This window comes from Fringilla coelebs (assembly GCF_963513975.1).
Source record: "Fringilla coelebs genome assembly, chromosome: Z".
Classification (NCBI taxonomy): Eukaryota; Metazoa; Chordata; class Aves; order Passeriformes; family Fringillidae; genus Fringilla; species Fringilla coelebs.
In genome coordinates, this window is record NC_140031.1 from 24,920,760 (window position 1) to 24,945,634 (window position 24,875).

Genomic DNA, 24,875 nt, shown 5'->3' on the forward strand with positions numbered 1-24,875 from the left:
TAAATAAAAATAGTAGCAATTAGCAACAATACTGCAGGAAGATAAACATTCATGGTATTTGCTATTTACATGCCATCATAACATGTCTAGCATGTAGTATGTCTTCATACTTGCACATTACATTTATGAGCTTATTACAGTGGATATTAATGTGTAAATGTACTACAAAGCAACCCACCATGATGTATATCAAATCTGCACATTAGAAGAGCACCTCTACTAGTCACCCCTTTAGGAATGATGCTGCAGGAAACCTAGCCCAATCAACTGATTCTCCCCACAAAAAGTCAAACAAGAAAAGCCAACATCAACCAAACAAAAAAATCATCAAGCATATTACTAATTTTTCTTCTGTGATTAACTAGGCAGGGCTATGCATTTAGCAGTATTCCCAAAGGTGAATCAAACCAGAATAAACCTGGGTTTTCTTTATTACAGTAAGAACACCTGAGACTGCTTCACTGGTCCAAGTACAGTATTTTATTACAAAAACTGCTTCTTACATTAACATGTCATTTCATTGAATCCCCTTAATTAGTACTTTTCATTGACCAAAAAGCTAAGATTTCTTCTTAAAATAAATACTCCCCACCTCAAAAAGAAAGTTCAAAAGGAAATTAAAAGAAAAAAATCCCCTCCTTTTTTTTTAAGAACAGTGTGGTTTTCTGGCTTAGTTTTGTCTCAGCTGAAAAGGTGGATAAACACCTATTTTTGGAGAATAAGCGTTAAACACCTTATAAAGATCCCCAAGGTAAGGTACACAATGTGTATGTATGTTCCTAAAGAGACTTCTTGTTAAGTAAGTGTAAACATCTGTTCTTGACTCGTTTGTTTGAATGCACTCCTATCAAATAATGTTGAGAAATTACATTTCCTTAAATACCTGACACATAACTGTTTTGAAGTTACCATTTCATTTTTTTCTATAAAGTACCAAAACAGTTGAAGACACTGTTCTTCCCTACTTCAGTACAGATTATATTTAACAGTTCAGAACTTTACAGATCACAAGTTTTACATAAAGGAATAACCTAAATTGTGGAGTTAAACACTGAACACTGCTTAGCTGAAGCAGCAGCAAATTAAGTACTATATATAGACAGAAATTTCTATTAAACTAATATCATTCAATTAAACTGTCTGATAGCTTAAGACCTGTTTTACATGTGGACAAATTAAAACTGGGATTTCTTAGAAAGTGATTAGGCTTGCCATCACTTTAAAAAACATGCTTGTTTAACCAGAAAATAAAGATGGCAGGGACCAGTGCATTCAATCCAAGTTTACACCAACTTCTTTTGTTTTGTTACTTTAAACATACAAAGTACATTACATTACTTTTCAGTTTAGTAATTACCAGGACCTTATTAGGCAAAATAATCTCAATCTGTAAAAACATAAGACTGACTCTTCAGAAGATGATGTGTAAGAGTAAGAATTTGAAAGCCATGTTCAAGACATCTTGACAGGACTTCTTTCACAGCCTCTAACCACTGAAGAAGGTCAAGCATAGCTAGTCTCAAGTCTTGATCTCAGTTTCTCTTAGACAGACATCATTGAGTTGAAGGCAATCTTTATTCTAAACTTCATAGATTTTGGTTTTTTTTCCTTGTGCACCTGGTCAGTTACTAAAACAATTCTTCATTTCAAAGCCATTTTAGTATTCAAGCTGCCTTTTTAGTGCAGGTTCCTTGAAGATCCTGTAGATTTATCTTTGACCTAATAAAACAGCAAGATAACTACATTAGATAGTTAAAATGTTACACTGCTTCCATGTGTTGCAATTAGTCACATAATCATTATTGACTCTCCTGTACTTGTAAGAGCATCAAAACGGCAGATAATACACAAATTTTTTCATTTTTTACCTGTTGTGGATCATGTGGCTTTTGACTAGATGCCCAGCTGCAAGAGCAGCCATTAGTGACAGTTCCCCTGCCATCACTGTGGCACAAACAATTTTAGCAAGCTGACGGGCATTTTCACCAGGGTTATCTTGGCTTGCACCTTGAACCCCTAACATCTGGAAAAAAATACAAGGCAGTATTATGCTGTGAAAACTAAGTCAATTTATTATATTTTTAGTATTAAAGTAAGTATTTCTAAATTATATTCAATGAGTCTCTTTAATATTATTAAGACATTAGTAAATGTCTTAAGCTTTAGAAAGTGGATATATAAAAATTATTCATTAGACATTTCTAACATTTCCATATAAAATACACCAATTCCCACAATATTGCTTGCACACCACATGAAAACAACCTTTGATTTAGGAAGGTAAATTGCTTTCAACTTTGAGAACTATACCTGCAAACAGGCCTGCTGTGGGAGCAAGTTGGTGCCTCCACCAACAGTCCCTATTTCTATAGAAGGCATCGTGCAGCTGATGTACAGGTCTTCGTTGGTGGCACCAGTTCTCTCCATCAAAGTGATGCAGTTGGAGCTGCCCACATTCTGCGCAGCATCCTTCAGATCAAGGAAGAGAAACAACAATCCAGACACTTATATCAGTGTTTGATTAAGAATTACTGAACTAAAAAAAAAAGTGAACTTGTGTAAAACAAACCTACCTGACCACAGGCAATGTAGATCGCTGTCACAATGTTTGCTGCATGTGCGTTGTAACCACCTATGCTACCAGCCATCGCAGAACCCACCAGATTTTTGTTTATATTAACTTCAACTAGATCTTCCGTAGTTGTTTTCAACACCTGGACAAATGATAGACACTTTTACTACCCGTTTCCTCAGGCAGGAGTAGAAACACTCTATTTATGGTTATTCATGGCCCTCACCCTTTGTTTGCTTCTGTATGTAATTTGACTCAATCATTGTCCTGGATACCTTTTATTTTTGTTCCAAAGGAGACTTTCAAATATAGGATGTCCAAGTAACAATGGAAAAGTCAGTACAAAGGGCTTGGACTTGCACAGGCCTTTGAGAAAAGCTCACAGTTGGGTACTCCATTTCAAAGTCTCCCTTATATTCAGAATGGAACAAGTAAAATCATCTTGGCAGAAATATTCTAATAATTTATCTTGACATAATTGTAACATTCCTGTCAATTTTTTCCAGACACTAAACTCTTCCCAAATTTGTTTTGCATACAAATATGGAGCCAAGCTGAGAAGTTCCAATGCAAACAACTATTCTACATAGGTAGATAAATACTATCAACAGTAATATAAAATTAAGTGGCACATTTGTACTATAGTGACTGTATTTTGAAACTTTCAAGTAAGAGATTTATACTGAATTTAATATAAAAATGATCAAAGACCGTCAAAAGAGATACTGCTGTTGAGCAAAATTTAAGATATTCCTGCACAGCAGGAACAGTATTTACAGACATCTGCACCAAGTCTGCAGCACTGACAAAAATGTAACATTTATGTATTAAGAGTTCAATATAAGTAAATGTGGTGACATACAGGGCTGGGGTTTAAGGAAAACCTTCCCAAATTTACCTAAAATTTATCAATGCCCATTATGAAAGGACTACCTCCCCTTTACTACCCTGGAATGAAATCCTGAGGTTACAATATATATTGCCAGTGAGAACAACTTGAAAAACAGCAAACTACCCCAGAAGACATGAACTATGTTAATGTATAAATCCATTCTGCACACCCTGTTAGAATCCTGTGTCCAACTCTGTACCCAGAATTTCAGACATGGTAGAGGTAAGCATGTTCAAAGACATACTGGAAGTCTGTTTACTCATTGCTGGTAGAGAAACTAATATTTTTCACTTTGAAAATGAGAACAGCTGGGAAGGTAGACAGGCTGTGTCAGAGCTGTAAAATTTTGAGCAGCTGAGTGAAGATAACAAATCTTAAGCATCTCTCCCAGTACAAAACTGGGGCATCATCAAATGGAATCAACATGAAGGTAGTTCTCATACAAGGCGAATCTGGACTGTGGAATACTGCCCAGAATACTAGTTCTAGAAGCTTATATAGTTTCCCAGAAGGGACTGTACAAATCACTAGAGGAAAGCAAGCAAAAAAAACCAAAACCTATCCAGTATGCAAACACCCATTTATAAGATTTTAAACAAGTGTTACAATGTAGTGAATTATTTCCTGGATATTGTCTCCCATGGCCAGTGCTGACAACCAGGTAACAGGCAATGGATTTTATCTGACACAAAAGCCATCTTCTGAACTCAGGTAGAAGAGAATCTAAGACACTGTTGTAATGGAGGACAAGCTGGCCAGAGAATACAACTGGCGTTGCTTATAAAGCAATGCCTTTGGTCATGCAAGATGCCAAGGCAGCTTTGGAGTAAGTAAACCGCCTGATTATCTGTTTCCATTGTAGTAGGAAGCATATAAATACTGAAGGTGCATGTGAGACAAAATATGAGTGAGGGTTAAAAGACTGGGTTTAATGACAGACAAAACACCACATGCAAACATCTGTCAAAATGTGGCATAGTTTTTCAGCGGTTAACCATGAAAATCCCAATGCCTTCAATTAGATATGCATCATTAAACACATATGCACTATTTCACATTAGCCATAGTGACAAAGGAAGTATCTACTGACTCAAAGAGAAATGGCTTATCCTACAGAAGTACCTGAAAAGACATGTTAAAACTATCCTTACCTGGGAAACAACTTCCAGTTCATATTTACAATGTAAAGTAAGCATCAGTTTAGCAAAATGTACGTATTTTTATAAACAAGAGAGCAGACACTTACTTCTCTAACAACCTTAGCTGGAATGACTGCTTCACATACAACAGACTTTCCTCTTCCTTCTATCCAGTTTATAGCAGCAGGTTTTTTGTCAGTACAGTAGTTACCACTGATAGCTATAACTTGAAGGTCAGGAAACTCTTCGTTCAGCCTCACCAGTGCTTTTTCAGTACCCTGTTAGAGAGAAACAGGTAATAGGCTAAGTTTATCATTATGGTGTAAAACAAGCTATTCAAGGACAGTGAAACAGTATTCTAATCAGATAATCAGTTACAGTGGAAGAAAAGAACACACTATAATGAAGAAACAAGAAAAAGGAGGGGGAAAACCACAAACAATTATGACTATCTTTTTTCTAGTCACTTTGGGAATTATATTGGGAAATAACTGATTTTTCCCAGTACATACAGACTCCCTGGATCCATTCTAGGTACATGGACATATGGTTACCATACTGAAGATAAATTAAACATTACATGCATGGAATTAATAAATTTTGGATGTAGTGGAAAGAGCTTCTCTACACCAGGTAATAAGACTAGAAAATCTGCTATATTAGGACTTGTCTAGGATCAGATCCCCTTTTATAATGGTTCTGACTGCCTATTCTAAATGAAGTTTAAGTCTAACATTATTCATTTCCTACAGCATAGGTCATCCCAGCAATCTAAGGATCACATCTCAAGTTCTTCCCCATGTTTGCATAAAAACAAACAAGCAAAACTAGAGAACACCTCTCTGCTGCCACTCCTAATTCTTTATTAACTTGGAAGTGATAAACACAGTAACAGAATAATTATTGCTGGATAAAATCTTTGGCTTAAAGCAACAGTGCAACAAGCTTAGCTTCTCCTATTACCAAAAACACAAAATAAAAAATTACTTTTTTCTTTCATCATTCTCTTCCCAGTTTTGTCTTCACTTGAAAAAATCAAACATTTTTATTATTTTGTATAAAGACCACTGTGTCTTGTCTTTGTCTTTCAGATGTCACAGGTTATTCAGCTATTTTTAAAAAGGAATACCCATTTTTAAAAAATACTTAAGGGGACCGGTCCTTACTTTTGAAATCATATTCATTCCCATTGCATCCCCTGTTCCAGACTGAAAACGGATATAAAGGTTACGACCAGCCAAACTGATGAGAAGTTTTTGGAGGCGGGCAAACCTGCAAGAAAATTTAACTATTACTTAAAATCCTCATGGGAATATTAGCTTTAAGTGGCAAAATGACAGTAAATCTTTGCAAATTACACTGCTAAATACAGAATCACAGATTCCTTTATGAATCATTTGGAAAAGATCTGTAAATCAACAAGTCCAGTCTCTGACAGACAATGATCATTTCAACAGGACCACAGCACCAAGTGCTACGTCCAGTCATTTTTTGAACCTTTCCAGCAATGGTGTTTTCTTGAATAAGTACTACAAAAATATTCACTGTAGAAGTGTTCACTGCCTTTTCAGGTTTTCTATCCCTGAACTTCAAGAAATAAAATATCCTGAACTACTAACATAAGTTTTATTCATTTGTATTCCTTAAAACATCTCACTACCAGATATAAAGTAATAATGAGGCCTTTGGAAATTCTGATATAAGTTTTACAGCAAGGCAGAAAGCATGCTATCTTCAATAGTACAAGCTGCACAAGTCACTCAAAATGCAGAAAATACTGCATTTTAAAAGCAGCATGAGCTGATTCTGGGCGAAATACAGATGTATCTTTGGCTGACACTTGTTAAGAAATACAGCAGGTAAGAAAATCTCTCTCTGAGTCTTCCTAAAGCAAGAAAGTCATCATCATAAGTCCTGGAAAAAACTCAAGGGCTTGAAATAGACTTATTTTTACCACTGTTTTACATTTTTTTAGCATTTCAGTTCCAGCATTAGTTTACCTTGTATTCTCTCAGATTAATTAATATTAATAATATCATCTGAAGACCAAACTTAGAGGGTTTTTTCTGCATAGTAACTACAGTTACAGTTACTCCACCTAGTATAAATCAAAAAAAGTTTATAGGATTTTAAAAAAATGCTTAGACAAATTAATATTCTATTAATTATTATGCAGTATATATCTATTTGTTGTTAATATACAGTAGTTTGCCATTATCAGTGAAAAATGTTTATTGCTAGCCTTGGCACACAGCCAGAGTGACTTCTGTCCTCTTAGATATTCAAAACATTGGGACAGCAAAACAGAGATGTAATATCCTCTACTGCAGTACTCCAAAAAAACAACTGAGATCTTTCTACCATCCACAGAAGTCTTATGTCTAGAAATGAAGCTTGAACAGCCATCATACTAACCTACTTGTGCTGTCAAAAGCTTCTTTCATTATTTTAAAACCTTCTGGGCTTTCAAGCCAGACTTTCACCTCTGCAGCCTGGCAAGCAGTGGGCAACCTTACAACAGGTCCTCGAGTCATCCCATCTGCCAGAATGCAGCTACTTGCTCCTCCACCAAGCTAAAAACCAAAGCAGAAGAGGGATAAAGTAAGATTACTGAAATTTTAGTTTTCAAGAAATCAAAAATATGTATTATATAAACCTGAATATGTCTATATTACATATTTTTATGCATTATATTTATGTATTTTATAATACAGGAAGTTTTCTAAGCTTTTAAAGTTACACAGTACTTACACATATTGCTCTACATCCTCTGTTTGTGCTTGCTACAAGACACCCTTCTGTTGTTGCCATTGGCACCTGAAACTCTTTGTTATCCAAAACCAGTGGTCCTGCTACGCCTACAGGAATAGGCATATATCCAATCACGTTTTCACAGCAAGCTCCCATCACCTTACAGAAATCATACAAAACAATCACTTAGGTTACATTCCAGTGGTACAGTACAGCATGCTACATACAATGCCTATGACTACCCCAAGGCATCTTTGTAAAACACCCACAAATTTACCCGTAAAACAACTCATGGCCACCTCAAAAAGTTAAAAGCTACAGCTATCAACAGCTAACACTATTCAACACTAGGCAGGTATATTGAATCCTGTATAGTACCAAATGTTACTAACCTTAAAATGTTAAAATTAATTAAAAAAAAAATTTAGTTAACTTGTGCTTGAGGTAGTATTATCATTCAGTTGAACTGTGGCTCAGTATTAGAACTCTATATTTCTTAGATAAGTCAGCTGCATACTTTGATAGGAAGTATTTTTTTGATAACTTACAAAACTCATGCACCACCCTACGTTTAAAAACATCAATGGCAATTAAAGTTGGTGCCTCATGTTTGCCTCTTATTTTTTTCCATCTACATCAGTTTTGATGCTTATTGCTAACTCACATACATGACTACGGATTTATTTCATAGAACCATAGAATTCTTTGGGCTTGAAGTGACCATAAAAACCATCTAGTTCCAAAGCCCCTGCCAAAACCAGGCACCTTTCACTAGACCAGGTTGCTCAGAGCCCCATCCAGCCTGCCTTGAACACTGCTAGGTTTGGACCATCCACACCTTCTCTGGGCAACCTGTTCCAGTGTCTCACCACACTCACAGTGAAGAATTTCTTCCTAACATCTAAATCTGCCCTTCTTCAGCTTAAGGTTGTTCCCCCTTGTCCTTTCATGACACATTCCTTGCGCAAAGTCCCTCTTCTGCTCTCTTGTAAGCCCCCTTCAGATACTGGAAAGTGCTTTAAGGCGTTCCCAAAGCTTCCTCTTCCAGGATGAAAAATCCCAACTCTATTAGCCTGTCCTCACAGGTGAGATATTCCAACCCCCTGATCAACTTAGTGGCCTCCTCTGGACTTGTTCCAACAGGTTCATGTTTTTCTTCTTCATGTGTTTGGAAAATAGTTTTACAGTGAGTTCTGCTTGTCTACTTCATACTTACCAAAGAATAATTATAATTCCTATAAGGAAGATACTGCAAAGATGAAGGTTCAGGAAGTTTCTTAGATAACATCTGTCTGCGAATGGATACACCTCGCTCCTGGGTTTCCATCAGGGTTTCCAGTTTGTATGCAGGAATATGCTTAGCATTAACCAAGCTGATAACCTCAGCATCAGTAAGAAATTTTGCTCCTTCCTGGAAATATAAAGGGTGGAGAGAGAAAATAGAGACTGTTATGGTGAAAATCCTTTTAAATGTTTCTAAAAGAAAAAAGTAACAACTTTGCTAAAGGGGTCAACTGCCAACATAAGGTTTTACAGCAGGCTAACATATGATGAAAACCTTCATGATCAGACACCCACTCATACATGTACATGAAGCTCCAACGACTTGGTATGTTATGAATGACGAAACTGATCCCTCCTCCCACCCTTCTCAACTGACTTGAGAAATAACTCATTAAATGGTTTTGTTTTAGTCGTGATCTCCACATCCTGCCATGTTATTAAAGCTATGTAATTTCCTGAAGAATGATATTACAACCACTGGGATTATCTAAAAGCTGGGAAAAGAACTCTAACAATTCTTAAATCAGATGCTGCAGTAGAGGTTAAATAAAAAAGTTGTTTTTCCATACCTGTGCATTTCCAAGTATACGAACACATTCCTCAATAGAACGTGGTTCTTTAGGTAACTCAATCTCTTCCTCTTTTCCACTCAGGTATGAAGAAGTTTCCACAGGGCTGGAATTGCCAACCACAAATGTAGCCTTGTTTGATGATTCTGCTAATACAGGTTTTATGACTTCAGCTGCACAAAGATAATGAAAATGAACTCCGGTTTACAAATTCCTGTAGTTTTGATACCAAATATAATATGCTACCAAAGATTGCACAATTTGTTCCAAATACTCATTACTGGGTTCAGACTTCAGAACTACAAAAATTACCTACCACTTTCATCTTTGGGAATGAAAGCTTCTTCTCCTGTGTTAGATTTCTGATTGTTTTTCAGAAGTCCAGTCTGCTTCCTGCAACAATTTTCAGGGACCTTTTTCTGTACCATCACAGGAGATGTTATGGGATTCTTCAGTGAGAGGGTAGATTCAGTCTCCGCTTGCTCAAAGAAAATGTATTTGACAGCAAGGAGAAGGGCTAATCCAAGAGTGATTACTTGCTCAATATCCATACTGGCCATTCTAAAAATGATCAAAAAATACAGAGTATATACAATTTGTTGCTTTTAACAGCATTCTAATATTTTTTGCTTCAGAAAGGGTAATCATTCCATCATCACATAGTTACAGAAATTCCAGTCAGGAGATATTTTCTACCAGGATGTTGAAGTATGCTAGGCTAGGGTGGAAAAACCATTCTTCATACTATTATCAACATGAAAATCTTCAGATGTCATTAAAGAGTTACATAAATTTGTTAAAAAAGCAGCCCCAGTAGGAAAAATGGCTGTTAAAGATTCACTGATAACTACATCAAATTGATTTAACACCTGTCTCCCAATGACAAGACAAAGTTTCATTTATCATCCTCTACCAATTAGGCTTACTATGATGCAAGATGAACTGCTAAGAAGGAACAAAAACCCCATGCCTATACCAGAAAGTTCTGACTTCTCAGAAATAACATGAAATGACAGGTGACACTAACTGGAATTGGGCTGAAAGAAAAGCCATAGTATAAAATGGGTTTTGCACTTTTTGCACTTAGGTGTGAACAGTCAGAAACTCTGTGTAAGTAATTAGTCTAGTGCAGTCTTAAAATTATTTCCCAGTATACTGTGAAAGATGCTAGTGGGAAAAGACAGTGTTTTGATGCATACAGGACTCTTGATCATATTCTTGACTATTTCACTTTGGACAAATGGCGTAATATTGACATTTCTTCTGAAATGTCACCTCTGGTTCCAAGACGTCCTACAGTGGTCAGACCTAAAAGTCTGCAAGTCTTGTGATCTAGGACAACAAGCTGCTACCTTGGCAGCAGTAGAAATACAGCACAATCACACTTCTGTGAAGCCACCCACCGAGAAAGGTAGAACTGCCACAGTGAAACATTAGGTTCAATTCTCTTTGGTGCATTTTCATCCAATCCCACTGAATTTTCAACAGTACTGTTTTGAGCAGCTGGTTCCGCTATCCAACGACTGTGGGCGTGAACAAGAACCAAACCCAGCGACTGTATCAAAAACACAAAACAAGTATTAATTTTTCAAATGTAACTTGGTATCTAACCTAATAAGAGTAAATATTGCCCTCTTTTTGTTTGGGGTTTTTTTGCTGGTTTTCCCCCGCCCTGCTTCCCATGCTTCTGAAATCCAAAAGCTGATTTTCCACACCTCTAAAAACACCCTTTTTGTCCTACTGTGACACTGATGTATAATAGCTTTGGATGTGTCCCACCCACATTTTTTCTCTCTCTCAAGAAATAAGCAAAGGAAGATGAGGGTACTGCAGGGGTAAGAGGGAGTACACATGAAAGAGCCCTGAGTGCTTGGCACAGAAATGGCATAGGCAGGAAAATGACAGGTGTAGATATAGGGGAAGTTAATTAAAAACTACAACTGTAAGTCCAACTAATGGGCTGCAGAATACAAGTCCACAGGAAACAAAAACTTGATTTTTGCACTGGGACACCTCACTGATTGCATAACCAACAGGTGAAAAAGAGCCACAAACCATAATCATTTTGACCCTCTGTGTCACAGGATTTGGTTTATTCTCTTCCTCTTCCAGAACACGAGCAAAATGACTAAGCTGCCATATAGGGCGTCCTTCACGACTCTCTCTTGAAAGCTGCAATAAAATAACAAAAATAGACCATATATAGTACCTATCAGAAGAACCAACAAATAAGATCCCACATTACATTTTTATTTGATTATTAACAAATTACCAAGAGTCTATAGTTAAGACTGTAATTGTGAAAAACCCTGGACAGACAATAAGTTACAGTATCATCTGTTTAGTTTGCTTTAGATCACACGTACTACTGAGTGTGACTCATTTACACTGATATTTACACGTTACTGTCACCAGTTTCAAGGAAGATGAACATGCTGGCACGTAACTCCATGATGAAAAGTATAGCCTACAGAAGCACAGGGCTGAATACTAAACTTAAGGTTGTCTTTAAGCTGGCCTTACCTCTAATACCAGGGACACACAAGCTGGAAAGAAGGTCATGAAGACAAAGTAGTTGGCAAGAACAGACATACAGCCAAAGCAGCACATAATTTCAAGCTGTCGTACACCTAAAAAGAAAGACGGTTTTTGTATTTGAATATGCAATTAGCTATAGTTGAAGAAGTGCTGCTGGACTAAGAGAAATCATTAAACTGACATTGCAGATTACAGAAGGAACTATCGAGAATAATTAAAAAACAAGCATCTTAAGGCCTATTCATTGTGCATTGGCTTATTCTAAGCACAGTACGTATTTATGTATTGACAGAAAAGTATTTTAAAGTGTAATTCTAAATGAATACAAATTAAGTTCACCAAGATTTTAAACTTCATCATGAAAGCTTGAAACTCCTTACTTATGTGAGCAAAAAAAATTAGCCAACATTATGTACTGAACTCCCTTTCCAAATATGGGATGTTCAGGCAAGAAGTAACAGTATACACCTCACCTGCTTCTTCACAAGCATCCAGAAAAAGCCATGCTAGCCATGTTGTACATGCATTACACAACTGCCTTAGTAAGGATGAAAGAGCTAACAGCATAAATTGTTTTAAAAAAACTATATACAGCACCGAAATGAGCTTTTGTGCCTAAGATTTAAAGAAGAAAACAGCTTATTAATACACAATACCCTGAAAGGACCAAAATTATTTGAACAGCAAGTGCTCTTCAAATAAGAAGATGCTGTTAAGGTATGCAGTGTAAAACCAAATCTTATGAAAGCAGCTGCAGTATTTCAAACTTTGGTTCACCATGTATATATTATTCATATTTGCAAGAAACCAGTATAATAAGCTAATCAGGAGACAAATAAATAGATTAACTCGCTCCACTCTCATGGGTAACACCTATTATTTGAAACTCTCCATATCCTAATGTCTCTCAAAAAGCCTTTTTTAACTGGAAATATTTAGACCCTTAGACTGTATGGCTCACCTGACATGGTACCAACACCGATTACAAGACACTCCACAAGTGCATCCAGGGTAAATGTAGGGCCTAATATTGCCATCCCCCGTGAAATATTTTCTCTTACTTCATCCTAGAAAGAAAGATTTCTGTCCATTAACATGAAGGCAAAAACCAAATTAAGTTATACATAACATGACTAATAAACAGAGTAGTATTATGGTGGTAAGGCCTTCTAAAATATTTATTGAAAATGAACTATTCTGAGAAAGCATACAGAGAATCTATTCTATTTCCTCTAGTTTACTACACTTTCACAGTCTATTGACACAGAATTATTTAATTTTGATTAATTTCTCTACCTTTGCCTCATCAGTATTCTAAGCTTCTACAACACTGATGGGCAGAGACACTAATTACAGTAAATTCAAAAGAACACCACTTCTAAATCTGAAGACATGAAATAGAAGGCATTTGTGTCATGGCATTTCAAAATTTCTTAGAATCACATATCTGTACTCCAACTACTATTACTTTAGTATTTTATATTTAACTCTGTAGACTCAGCTGATAGAAAAGAGAGCCACTTGAGAGCCACTTTCATTGCCTTGAGAGATCTCGCCTTGAGAGCCACTTTCATTGCCTGACTCTGTTAGTAGGAACCTCCATCACAAATAGCCCATTTTGCTTCTCCAAATGTGGACACCAGCTTTACAGGCCATTTTCCAGAGTCAGTGTGGTCTGACTGTGTTATTTCACAGGATTCTTACATCAAGTGCACCTCTGCAGCGCCACTGACACTCAAGTAAATGCAAAAAGCACTAAAGGTTTCTGCTGGGGAGAAAACAATTTCCTCCGGAAAGCAGGCATGATAAACTCCAGAGAGTTTGCTTCTGTTTTCCTGGTGATGGTATTTTTTGGGCAGCAGAGGAGAAAAAAAACTGTAGAAGAAACCTATTTGTAAAATATTCTCTTAAAAATAGTAAAAAATTCTGTACCTGCAGCAATCACAAAATATTGCATATATAGAAACTGTACATTGTAATATACACCAAATTAAAATATTAAAACACAATGTTTTGTCACAATTAGTAGCCACGTACAGTATTTTGTAAGCACAAAGTAATCCCACTTAATATACTTTAGTTCAGAATTTGGACTACTAGCAAACAAACATTACCAGGTACGACAAGCAAGATGTCCTGTCAATCTCTCCTACTGTGTTGTGTTAAATTGTATTAAAGCATGGCTGTTCTTCTCTGCACATATGCTAGATTCCTTCTGCTAACATTTGGCATAAAACTTTGCTTATTTTAGTAGTAACAGTGTAACACTGGACATATCTTTAGATACTGTTCCTGAGTCCTAGAAATTAACTTTTTTACTGTCAGTAACAATTTTAAGGAAGACTTTGTCTAGGAACACTACTAGCCTCCTTAGAAGAGATGTAAGCATTGCTGGATTAAATTCCAATTTAATGAAGTCATGCTCATACATACAATTAACAACGCACATGGCTGTGCACACTAGTTTTACCACATTACTATTCACTTGAACCATGATCCAGCTGGAAGAGAAGAGAACACAGAATCTGGATAGAATCTGATCCTTTTGTTATTTATGTATCCCCAAGACATTATGTGCCCGTGTATCTCTCCACTTGGATTACTCATACAATTGTAAAATGGCTTGTCTTGAAAGGGGCCTTAAAGCTCACCTAGGTTCTAATCACCTGCCATAGGACAACGTTCTATTCTGAACATTAAATTAAAATCTCCACTGCAAGACAAACAAACAAACAAAAATCCCAAAGTGAAGCACCAACCAACCAAAAAATCCTCAAAAAATAACTCCCCTGACCTGTGAGTTGGAACTGAGTGCAAATTTGGCCAATGCACTTGCTCTTGACAAATCAATCAGAAGCAGGAAGAATGGTAAAGCTTCACTGAAAAAAAAAGAGGCACATATTAAAATTCAAGGTTTATGGTACAGGAAAAAAAATGTACACATGAAATCCAGAACAACAATTCATTACTTACTTTAAACCTGTCAGTTCTTTATCCAAGAAGTGAATTACCACTGTGCTAAAAACAAAACTTGAGAAGATTGTGAAGAGGCCAGCAATACCTTAAAAAAACAAGAGAACAGGAAATTTTTTGTTTATATATATTGGAAGAAGGAAAAAAAAAAAACCAAAATTCCCCCACTTTTAGATGAACCATGACAATAAATGATAATTCCTGTCTCAGTGCATTAACAGTGGTTGAGATACAAACTGAAGGAGATGCTATTTTTACAGATATTAAAATTCAAAATTTATAATGCATTTAAAGTAAGATTCAAAAATAAAGCCATAAATCTTAATTTAAGTAAAATTAAAACTGGCTTAAACAGCTCTACAATTTTAAGTATTTCACATAATGAACAAGTTATTTCAAGAAACACATTTTCAGTGTTTATATAATCCTACACAAACTTTCACTAAAAAAATAGTACTTTGATACATGCAAAACATTTTTCTGCTATCGAGAAAAATGCTGTTGTGAACATAAGGATTAAAAGGTTAGTATTTGTAACCAATTTAGGTAACCCACGTCCCCCCCAATTAAAGAACACAGCAAATACAAAAATCAGATACAATACCTAAAATGTATTTTGATCCAAGCTGCCTTAGGTTCTGAAACTGGAAATAGATATAAAGAATTGCTATGCAGCGTGTGATTGTCAGGATGATGATGTCACTGCTCAGAACATCCTGTATGAAACACAAAGTAAATTAGTTAGCTTTTACACTACAGGAAATCCATTGTGAAATATTAAGTCTATCGTGAAGCTGCATTAAAAGTGAAGTTCCAGAATAAAATAAATATCACTGCTAGTCTTGCCTGAAAAACTAAAAATACTAAAATGCTTGGTCATTGCACCACTGTTTGCATACAGCTTTAATATCCAAAATAAGAAAAGAAGGCCATGAAGAAGCTTCTGCATGGCTACTTTACTCCTAATACATCACAGCTTGATCATATTCTAGAGAAAACCCTAGATCTACTGATTAACACCAAATACTATAAAATTATTTTAAATCCTTACTTCTTCAAGTTTGGGGCACTCATAATTCCAGCCACAGATCTTATCATTCCCAGTGAACATCTTCATCGACATCATGCAGATAGTGAGAGTCACTGTTCCCACAATGACTTCCCATGGATGAGAGGCTACAAAAAGGCCATGCATTCGGAAGAGTCTGGACAGCATCTTCAAGGCTGTTTTTCTATACTTCTCAAACCTGCAGCAAAGGAATACTTCATATAAGTACGAGATTCAGTGAAAAAAGACACAACTCTACACTTTCCTGCAAGACATCCTTCAGGAAATAAAAGCAAAACCACTTAAGGCAGAGATGAGTGAAGAAACTAATCTTTACCTTTCCTTCAATTTTTCACGTAAAACACATCTATTTCTAATATTCCAAAACACAGTATGATCTGCTCCTGTCTTCTCAGGAAGACAGGAGAAATAGATGTTGTACTACTAGTAGATGCTGGGTAGTACAACATATATAACAAATAGATGTTGCACTACCCATCTTCCTGGTCTCTTCACAGTCTTTGCCACTGGGATTATGTCATCCATTAGAGTATGGTGCTCCAGTAAAGCCAAGGTTGAGGGTCCAATCCCAGTATAGGCCATTCATTTAACAGCTGAACTCAATGACTTGTGTGGGTCCCTCCAAATTGGAAGATTCTGTGATTCTAACAGTAAGGCCTCACTACTCTCACGAGATCTCTCAAAATCTTCCTATCATACAATTTTGATACTGCCTTGACTCAAAATTCTTGTTTTTACCGCCTATATAAGCACTCACCAAATTCTGCTATTTCTCTGTACTTATTCTTCCTGTCAAAACCACTGATGAGCTATAAAAATTATCAATTAACCATTACTGGTAATATTCAACAGCAGGAATTGCAATGTTATGTTTCTGACTGTGTCTTCTCTACTTTCTGTTCAATTTTATTCTGTGATACAAATCAATTACAACTCAAAAATATTCCTTCTTTGTCTAAAGCATGCAAGTCTTCACAGAACAGTATTGTGGCAGTTCTCTTCTACCCTTTACTAATCCCTGGTTACTGGTGCATTTCATCATCCCTCTGCTTCCAACAGATAAAAAATACTTACCAGAAATTTTCACAGCTGTCCTTTACATAACTAACAACATGAATGTTCAACATGTCCTTCAGGCCACATCCTGGTCTATCTGCTCTGCGTTGTTTCTTTATGCAAGTCTGTCAAAGATCTTATGTTTTATGGCATAGAAATAAATTGCCATAACATTCTCACGTACATTAGTAACTGGACTTTCCTCTCCTCACTGCACAAAACCAACAGCTTACAAAAGTGCACTGTAAAGTTCAAAAAATGCTTAATAGCCTGGCTAACAGGGACCATCTGCAATTTACATGTACCAATCTAGTACTGAAAGATTTCCAGGGAGGCCTGAGGGCTCTATCACCACCTCAAAGTTGATTAAAAAATACGTTTTGCTGTCCTAAATGCAACAATCCATCCACAGGGCTTTTGGTATTACTTATTTGGCTTGTACATCAAAAATGAAGCTGACATTCAATGGAGAAAATAGCAAGACAGTAAAGTCTATCTGCCTAAGTCTATCTGTCCTCCTGAAGATACCAGAATCATCTTGGTTTCAGACCAATACCAATCTGAATCACATGAGCACCAACAGCAATTATCTATTTTTCTTTATCCTTCCACAGTGAAGGTGTGACAGGATGTTTGTGGCTCATGAAGCCAAACTGGGAAAATAATTGAAAAGACTGCCTTCCTTAAGAATAAATTATTTCATTTCCTAACTGATTTTTTTTAAATAAAATTAAAAACTAACCCCCTCCTTTTGAAATTGATATTATTCCTTCCTTTTCCCTATATCATATACCCTTCATTCTGTTCTGTAAATTTATGTTCTTTCAAAGCTGTTTTACACTGGTATTATCATTTCTCCTCAGCACAATGGAAGGTATGTTTTAATTAGGAAAACTAAAATAAAACCCAGCCAGAAGAATACCTGTGATGAAGATTTTGAAACAACACAAAAATTAGAAAAGGCATCACAACATCCTCTGGAAACACAAATAATTTTGAATACCACTCTATTTCAGGAAAATCATAACTAGCAGTTACTACATGACTTTATAGAGTTCTACCAGTCTTGAACCTAGTAATACTGCCAATACAACCATTTCAGCAAGTTGGAATAATTATCTGACAATCAAAAAACAATTAGGATGGCTAGAAAGATTTCAGAATCTTTTATTGAGAAGTTTTATTTCCCATTTCTAAACAAAAATGGTAAAAGTAAAATGGCTTCATGTAATTAATTGGGGGAAAATGCATCAATTCATTAATTAAAATAGTGATCCATAGTATCTTACTTGTATTATTAACAGCTGCTATACTGAAATGCAGGACACCTCATCACTCATCTTGGGGTTAACTAAGTGATACTAAGTCCTAACATAAAAGGATTCTTTAAAGTTTTTCTGTTTATTTAACCTGCCCAAAGAGGAGGATGCTTTCTACTATGCAATTGACTCTACTAGAAAATATTGATGATTTCACACAGTGATTCTGCATTACAGGGCTGTAAAAAAAATTCAACGCATAACACTAACCGACATTTCTGTTTAAAATATTTATGCACACACAGTGACTTGCAGCTTGGAATTAACAAGATATAACATTAAATATAAACCTAAAATTTAACATCTATGTAATTCTACCGAGTTTCAAAATGGTGGTTCAAAACGGATACTTTATAAATCCTGTTTGCCATTGTTTTCAATTAAAAATTTATACGAGCCTAGACAATAAAGCAATCAATTTTGAGAATAAAAACAGAATGCAAAATACGAACAAACCCCAAATGTGACTCTGTCAAAAATTCACCAGAGTGTAAAAAGCAAATTAGACCGGTTGTATGTAATCGTTTAGAGCAATTACCACCCACGTAACAGTACGACTTGCCTCTTAAATTCTTAAGGTTTGTCACACAGCTCTCACTAACCTCAGAGCAGTCCTCTGCAATACCATCTATTCCATCAGCACTAATTTCCCATCTCCTGCTACCTGACTCAGCAGTACCTACAGGAATCAAGCGGCAATAATAGCCGAGAGAAGACCTGTGCGGTGCTCACCCGGAACGGACACGACAGCACAGAAACATTGCCAGAGAGGTTTTTTTTTTCCAAGAGAGGAAGGCCACCCCCTGGCAGGCGCATCGCCGCAGCCCCCGCGAGAAGCGCGGGCAGCCCGACGGCGTCAGGAAGGTAACGGGACAGGGACACGGGCATCCCCCGCACATCACCCAGGGCGGTGGTGAAGCGCAGCGGCCGCCACTCCCTACGTGCGGCGATAGCGACACCGCCTTTCCGAACAGGCACTCGGGGCCCGGAGCCGGCGCCCGCCCGCCGGGCACGGCGGACGCGTGTTGCCAGCCCCACGCTCCCCCACCCGCAGCCCCGCCGGGCCCCGCTCACCGCCGCGCTCCAGCCGCGCTCCCCGCTCCGTCCCGCCGCGCCCCGGACTGCCCGGCCGGCCCCGCTCCGTCCCGCCGGGCCCGCGCCGCGCCCCGCCCCGCCGCGCAAGGACACGCCGGCGCCGCCATCGCCCGATCGCGCGGCCAATGGCGAGCGCGCGGCACGCCCCTCCCGCGCGCGTCACCCGCCCAGTCGCCGCGGCAACGGCCCGGTGAGCGCCGCGCGGCCCCACGCGCCATCAGGAGCGGCGAACACGCCATCGCGCCATGGGCCGCCCGCCAATGGGGCGCCGCGCTCCCCGCCCCGCGCCCCCTGATTGGGCGGCTTGGGGAGCGCTGCCGCCACCTCCCGGGCCCGCCCCGGGCTGCGCTCAAGGCGCGCCCTGGGCTGAGCTCGGGCCGGGGTGAGCGACCCTGCGCGCCTCCGATGGCGCCCTGTCTCGTACCGCGCTTTGCCGAGGCATTAAAAGAGTGGACATTCCGAGCTCCTGCTTGTCTGAAGCAGCGGTGGCTCCTGACTCCCTGGGGAAGCGGTGTGGGGGAAGGCAAAGGCAATGTAATATCTTTATATTTGTGGCTTTCGGCCAGAGAGGAAGTGCGGTTTTTGGTTCATGAAGCATGGGAAGCTCTGAGAGAGCCGCCAGGACGCGTTCGTGTGTAATCTGTGCTAGGTGATCTTTAGATGGTCTCCAGAGGTCCCTTCCATCTCTAGCGATTGTGTGGTTCTCTTGGGCACCGAGTCACGGGGCTGCAAAACAGCACTGCAGGGTGGCAGGGGCCGTTCCGTGTTCCTGGGGCTGAGCATGCTCAACTGTAATACAAATACCTGCAACGATTTTTGCGGTGCATGATCCGCGCCACGGCTTTCCCCAGTCTGCGTCTCTTACACGTGCCACCTCACTTGGAAATATTTCTGGTAGCTCCGCATGACACTGTGCCGTGAAACATTAATGTGAACCTCAAAAAAGGAAGTGCTGATGAAAAGGTTTCCGAAGAACTCCACCCAAACTAGTTGTTGTGAGTGATGAAATCGTGCCAGCTCTTTTAACCTGTAAATACAGTTTTATTCTCATCTTCGATATGACGTTTCTAAATCTTAAGAATTTACTGCTGCATATCCATCACCCCTGACAGCTTCTTTAGTGTTTTTCTCAATATCTCACCTTCATTAGCTGAAAAGTGTGAAGTATTAGCAGTGAGATTTCTGGACTCTTTGTTACTATATACACCAATTGCTGCAACTGCATGTGACTATAACAAAGCAAAACAGGAATTCATACAGCTTCAACAATTATATGTAATTCACATATCATTTAGGATGACCTTTAGTATTTCTGCTCTGTTCTCCACTTTTGCCATAAACGTGATTTGGCAAATACTAAAAATTGTACTTCACCAAGGTCACCGGGAGCAGGCGTCACCACGGTGATTTGCGGTTTGTAGTCTCTCCAAGTACATGGCACCGCGTGCGGTGACATTGAGCTCTGGCGGGGGCCTGCCTCCAGCCTGGCCTCGGGGGCAGCGCTGCCCCCTGCCCAGGAGATGGCCGGCAAAGCTGAGCCAGAACGGCTCTGCCTGAGGAAAACTTCGCTGTAAGTGACAGACGACCACTGAGGAGTGCTACTGCAACTGCTGAAAATACTGTCAACTTATAGTTTGGTTATCTCAAACTTGTTCCCCCCTCATGAGCACATGAACCATTCCTTGGTAGCAATGAAGTAAGCTACTTAACCATGGCAGAGAAGTGTTGCCAATTTAGGCACTCTCTCAACACGGACACAGAGCATAGTTTAGAAAGGAGTGCTTATTCTGTGGAAGGTACATGGTAGTTTTCCCCAAATAAAGCACAACAATCCTTGAAACTTTGCACTATATATATATATATAAGCAAATATAAATCACAGATCATTGGTTACAAGTTACTTAGTTGTCTGATTAATTAGTATTCTACCTTCTATTGGTTGAATGATTCTCTTGTTTCTCATGCTAATGTTTCTGCATGCTTACCGTTCTTATTCTCAAGTAGGTGGGTTTCTTGAGATGGTGGTTTGCGAGTTACTGGTCGAAATCTCCCACTGCAAGACTTAGGAGCCTGTGAGTTGGCACCAATCTATTGCATACAAACAGCACCTGTGGCTCCAGCCAGGTAATAAGAGGCACAGCAGTAGCCAACAACTCAGCATGAACTTTTTGTCAGGACCTGTAGTGATGAGACAAGGAGCAATGGGTACAAATGGATGGAAGGGGAATTCAGGTTAGGTATTAGGAAGAAAGAGTTCCTGTGAGGGTGGTGAGACATTGGAACAGGTTGCTCAGGGAGGCTGGGGGTGCTGCGACGTTGGTTGTGTTCAAAGCCAGGTTGGACACGGCCCTGAGCAGCCCGGTCTAGTGGGAGGTGTCCCTGCCCATGGCAGAGCGGGTTGAGCCTAGATGAATTTTAAGGTCCCTTCCAACCCCTTAACATTCTAAGACCCCAGACTATGCAGTCAAAGCCCAAGTAATCTTTCATTCAGGGTCCCTCCTTTGAGGCTGTCTGACCTTTTTCACTGATAAGACACTGTTTTGCAACCTCCTTTCACTCTCTGTAACTCTCTGGGCAGATGACCGTTTCTGGCTCTTGAGATGCCAAGGTCAGAAGCGCCCACACTCGGAGAAGGGATCTCACACAGAAGCGCACACACTCGGAGAAGGGATCTCACACAGCATGCTGTTTGCTGGCACTCCGTGCTTGTGGCGGGCGCTGCCAGCCCGCGGCCGCCCAAGGGGCAGCGCAGCCCGGCCACAAGATGGCGGCCGCCGCTGAGGGGGGAGGGCGGCTGCCCGAGGAGGCGCCGGGACAGCGGAGCGGCCGCACCATGGATCGCTGCGGGAGCGGCGGCGACAGCGACACGGACAGCGACGAGACTGTCGTGGAGGCCTCTGTGCCGGAGAGTGATGTGGAGGAAGAAGAGTTCCGTAGGAAGAGGTGGTAATGCCGTGTGGCTGGGAGCGGCACCTGCCCACCTGCCTGTGTGCGGGCGGCGGCCACTGAGGGGGTCCCTCCCGAGCTCTTTTTCTTTTTCTTTTTCTTTTTATTTTTATTTTTCTTTTTCTTTTTCTCTTTCTCTTTCTCTTTCTCTTTCTCTTTCTTTTTCTTTTTCGCTCTGTTCAGGGCCGTTTTATATGCTCCTGGACCCAGAATTTCTTGGCTCTGCAAATAGCTCTATTTTCACACACCTTGTGTGCCTCGGAGCTTATGTCCCACGATCCACCATTTTACTAACATTTTAGTCAAAAGAAGTGAGGTGTCCCAGAAAACAACTCGGAAAAAATAAACACTATTAAATACAATTCGTGCTAATTCTATTTCCCTGCAACTTTGCCTTGGTGTCATTTTCCTGACATTATCTCTTGTATCCTTTATGATTATAGCAAGGATTTGAAACCTCCAGCAGATCTTTATGACGGCGTTGTGGCGCGGTAGTTCTTGGAAATACTTAGAGCAGCGAGGTGCCTCCCTAGTTTTGGTGCTCTATGCAGAAAATCACATTACATGCCTTAAGTTTGGGGGTTTTTTAGTGTTTGTGTCAGCGTTCCCCTAGGCGTGTCCCCACGGTAGAGGCTGGGATGGGTGCTTTCAAATGCCCTTCGAGTTTATAGGACTGTAATACTTAAAGCTCCTTAACGACCTTTTGTTTTATTTATTTTGCAAAGGTTGGCTTTTCCTAACAAGGATATTGCTTTAACAACTGAGATAAGTATTAATAAAGGTAGGACAGATTAGTTTTCAGTCTGTGTTGGTTTTTTCTTTATATTGTTGCTTTGGATTTTGCTTGAGTCCATGTTTAAACTTGGGTGTTGCATGAGGTTCATGTTTAGGAACTGTGTGCTCTTTGATTATATTCCTAATTGTAGCCCATATTTTAAAAGATTCTTGAGCATATTTTTAATATTTAATCAGGTTTGCCCTTGAGTTCTCTCTGTTCTTCCTGTGCACTGTGACTGAGAATCCCTGGTTTGGGGAGTGTTGAAGATATATATAGGGATATCAGTTTTATTTACATGTATGTATTTTTGTGTATATGTTTATGCAGAATAAAATAAATGAATTCTATATGCATAACAGTCATATGTGGCTCTAGCTGCTTATGATGTTTTTAAAACCCCAGTAATATTGTTAGAATAGCCGTTCTCTTTAACATAAAAAGTTTGAGTAGGGATATTTCAGTGCATTATGTTTAGTGTACTAGTAAATGCTTTCAGCATGAATGAATGCGCACTCATTTAAGATCTTAAAATATTCTCTAATAACTCCTGTAGAGTAGGCTGCATGAGCAAGCATGTTTTAGTTACATAATAGTTTCATATTACTTCCTTGACGTTTTTATATGTTCCATTTGACTTGCATCCTATAGGTTTTATTTCAGTGATATTTCAGACTGGGATTACTTTAAGTAACGCATGGTGTTCTTCCAGATCTGGTTGTGTTTCTCTTTTTGCCAGTTTGAAGATCTGAGTGAGCCATAATTTATTTTTTTTATCACTCTGCCCAGAGTTAATACAAATTTTACCTTCAGCCCAGTGAAATCTGCAGAAACTCCAATGGCTGTGATTTCCTAATGCTGAACCTCTTATAGTTACTTAATAATCTTAAGTGAGGAGAGCAGCATCATCCCATTTTGAACTTACCTGTGGTTGTCCCCTGGAACTAAATCCTTGCAACATTCAACATACATGGGGCATGCCTGTTTGACTGTGTTCAGTTTGTGGAGTGGGCATTTGTCTGACAGTGGAGTGGGGAGTTTTTGTCTCTGTAACTGCAAGAGATTGTGATATTTTTAGCATTCTGCCTGCATCATATTATATTTAGGAAGTTTGAATTTCAGTTTCATAGTTCACAGTTTTGTGTGTATTTGTATAGAATGTATATGTATAGTATGTATAGTAGTAACTTGGTGATGAGATACACAGTATAAATATTAATTTGATTAGTGTTATTAGTGTCAGTGACAACATAGTTTTCAAGCGTAGGATCCAAACTTAAGGATTTCTCTCTTTTTAAAATTTTTTTGGGAGAAGGTCTTCATTTGTATAGTCATTAAAGAAATAATGCCATCTAGGAGTACAAGTATATTTTAGTCATATGGATCAGGCAGATTACCAAAATTGCAGTTATTAGTTTTAAAAATAATAGGAAAGACCTAATCTCCAATGCAAAATCAGGGATGGTCCTGGAGCACTAAGTGAAATAAATTTCCACTGCTGGCTCATTTTATTAATTTCATGTAGATTCAAAATCTAGTGTGATAGACCATATAGCCAGTCAAATCCATTGCATATCAGAAGTTTTGATGCATGTAGCTCAGTTACTGAGTTATGTAAGGTTATGGAATTATGTAAAACTACGCAGAAATTATGACAATCAAAATTTTAAATACTAATGATTTTGTTTGTCTGTTTGTTTTCTAGGAGCTTTTTCTCCAGAAATCTGTTTTATACAGAAATTTGGTGACCACACATATTATCATAAGGCCGAACAGACAAACCCAGTAAGTCCACCAATGGTAATGTCTTCTCCAAGCATATCTAAAGATTAATTATTGATAAACCCAATGAGCATCCCCTTGAGGAGGTCTGGTGGCTTTACAGTAGAATTGTACC

At 38.9% G+C, this 24,875-nt stretch overlaps 2 protein-coding genes across 2 annotated transcripts in view; one reads left to right on the forward strand and one right to left on the reverse strand.

Moving 5' to 3' along the window:
- Nucleotides 1-1,271: 1,271 nt before the first annotated feature.
- On the reverse strand, nt 1,272-19,361 carry HMGCR (3-hydroxy-3-methylglutaryl-CoA reductase). Its single transcript, XM_084225005.1, has 20 exons — nt 19,237-19,361; nt 15,770-15,965; nt 15,323-15,434; nt 14,719-14,806; nt 14,540-14,624; nt 12,707-12,812; nt 11,731-11,837; nt 11,263-11,379; nt 10,611-10,762; nt 9,524-9,768; nt 9,208-9,380; nt 8,571-8,765; nt 7,355-7,513; nt 7,019-7,176; nt 5,770-5,875; nt 4,711-4,881; nt 2,574-2,714; nt 2,311-2,469; nt 1,869-2,023; nt 1,272-1,719 (listed from the first exon to the last, which is right to left on the reverse strand). Exons 2-20 carry the CDS (start codon nt 15,932-15,934, stop codon nt 1,665-1,667), a joined length of 2,649 nt encoding a protein of 882 aa, XP_084081131.1. The 5' UTR covers nt 15,935-15,965; nt 19,237-19,361; the 3' UTR covers nt 1,272-1,664.
- Nucleotides 19,362-22,090: 2,729 nt separating this feature from the next.
- ANKRD31 (ankyrin repeat domain 31) overlaps nt 22,091-24,875 on the forward strand; it is a gene marked incomplete at both ends in the record, with an annotated part of 60,943 nt that continues 58,158 nt past the window's right edge. The window contains 3 exons of the mRNA XM_084224602.1: nt 22,091-22,203; nt 22,929-22,984; nt 24,684-24,763. Of these exons, the coding sequence (XP_084080728.1) occupies nt 22,091-22,203; nt 22,929-22,984; nt 24,684-24,763 (249 nt within the window). The remainder of the gene's footprint in view (nt 22,204-22,928; nt 22,985-24,683; nt 24,764-24,875) is intronic.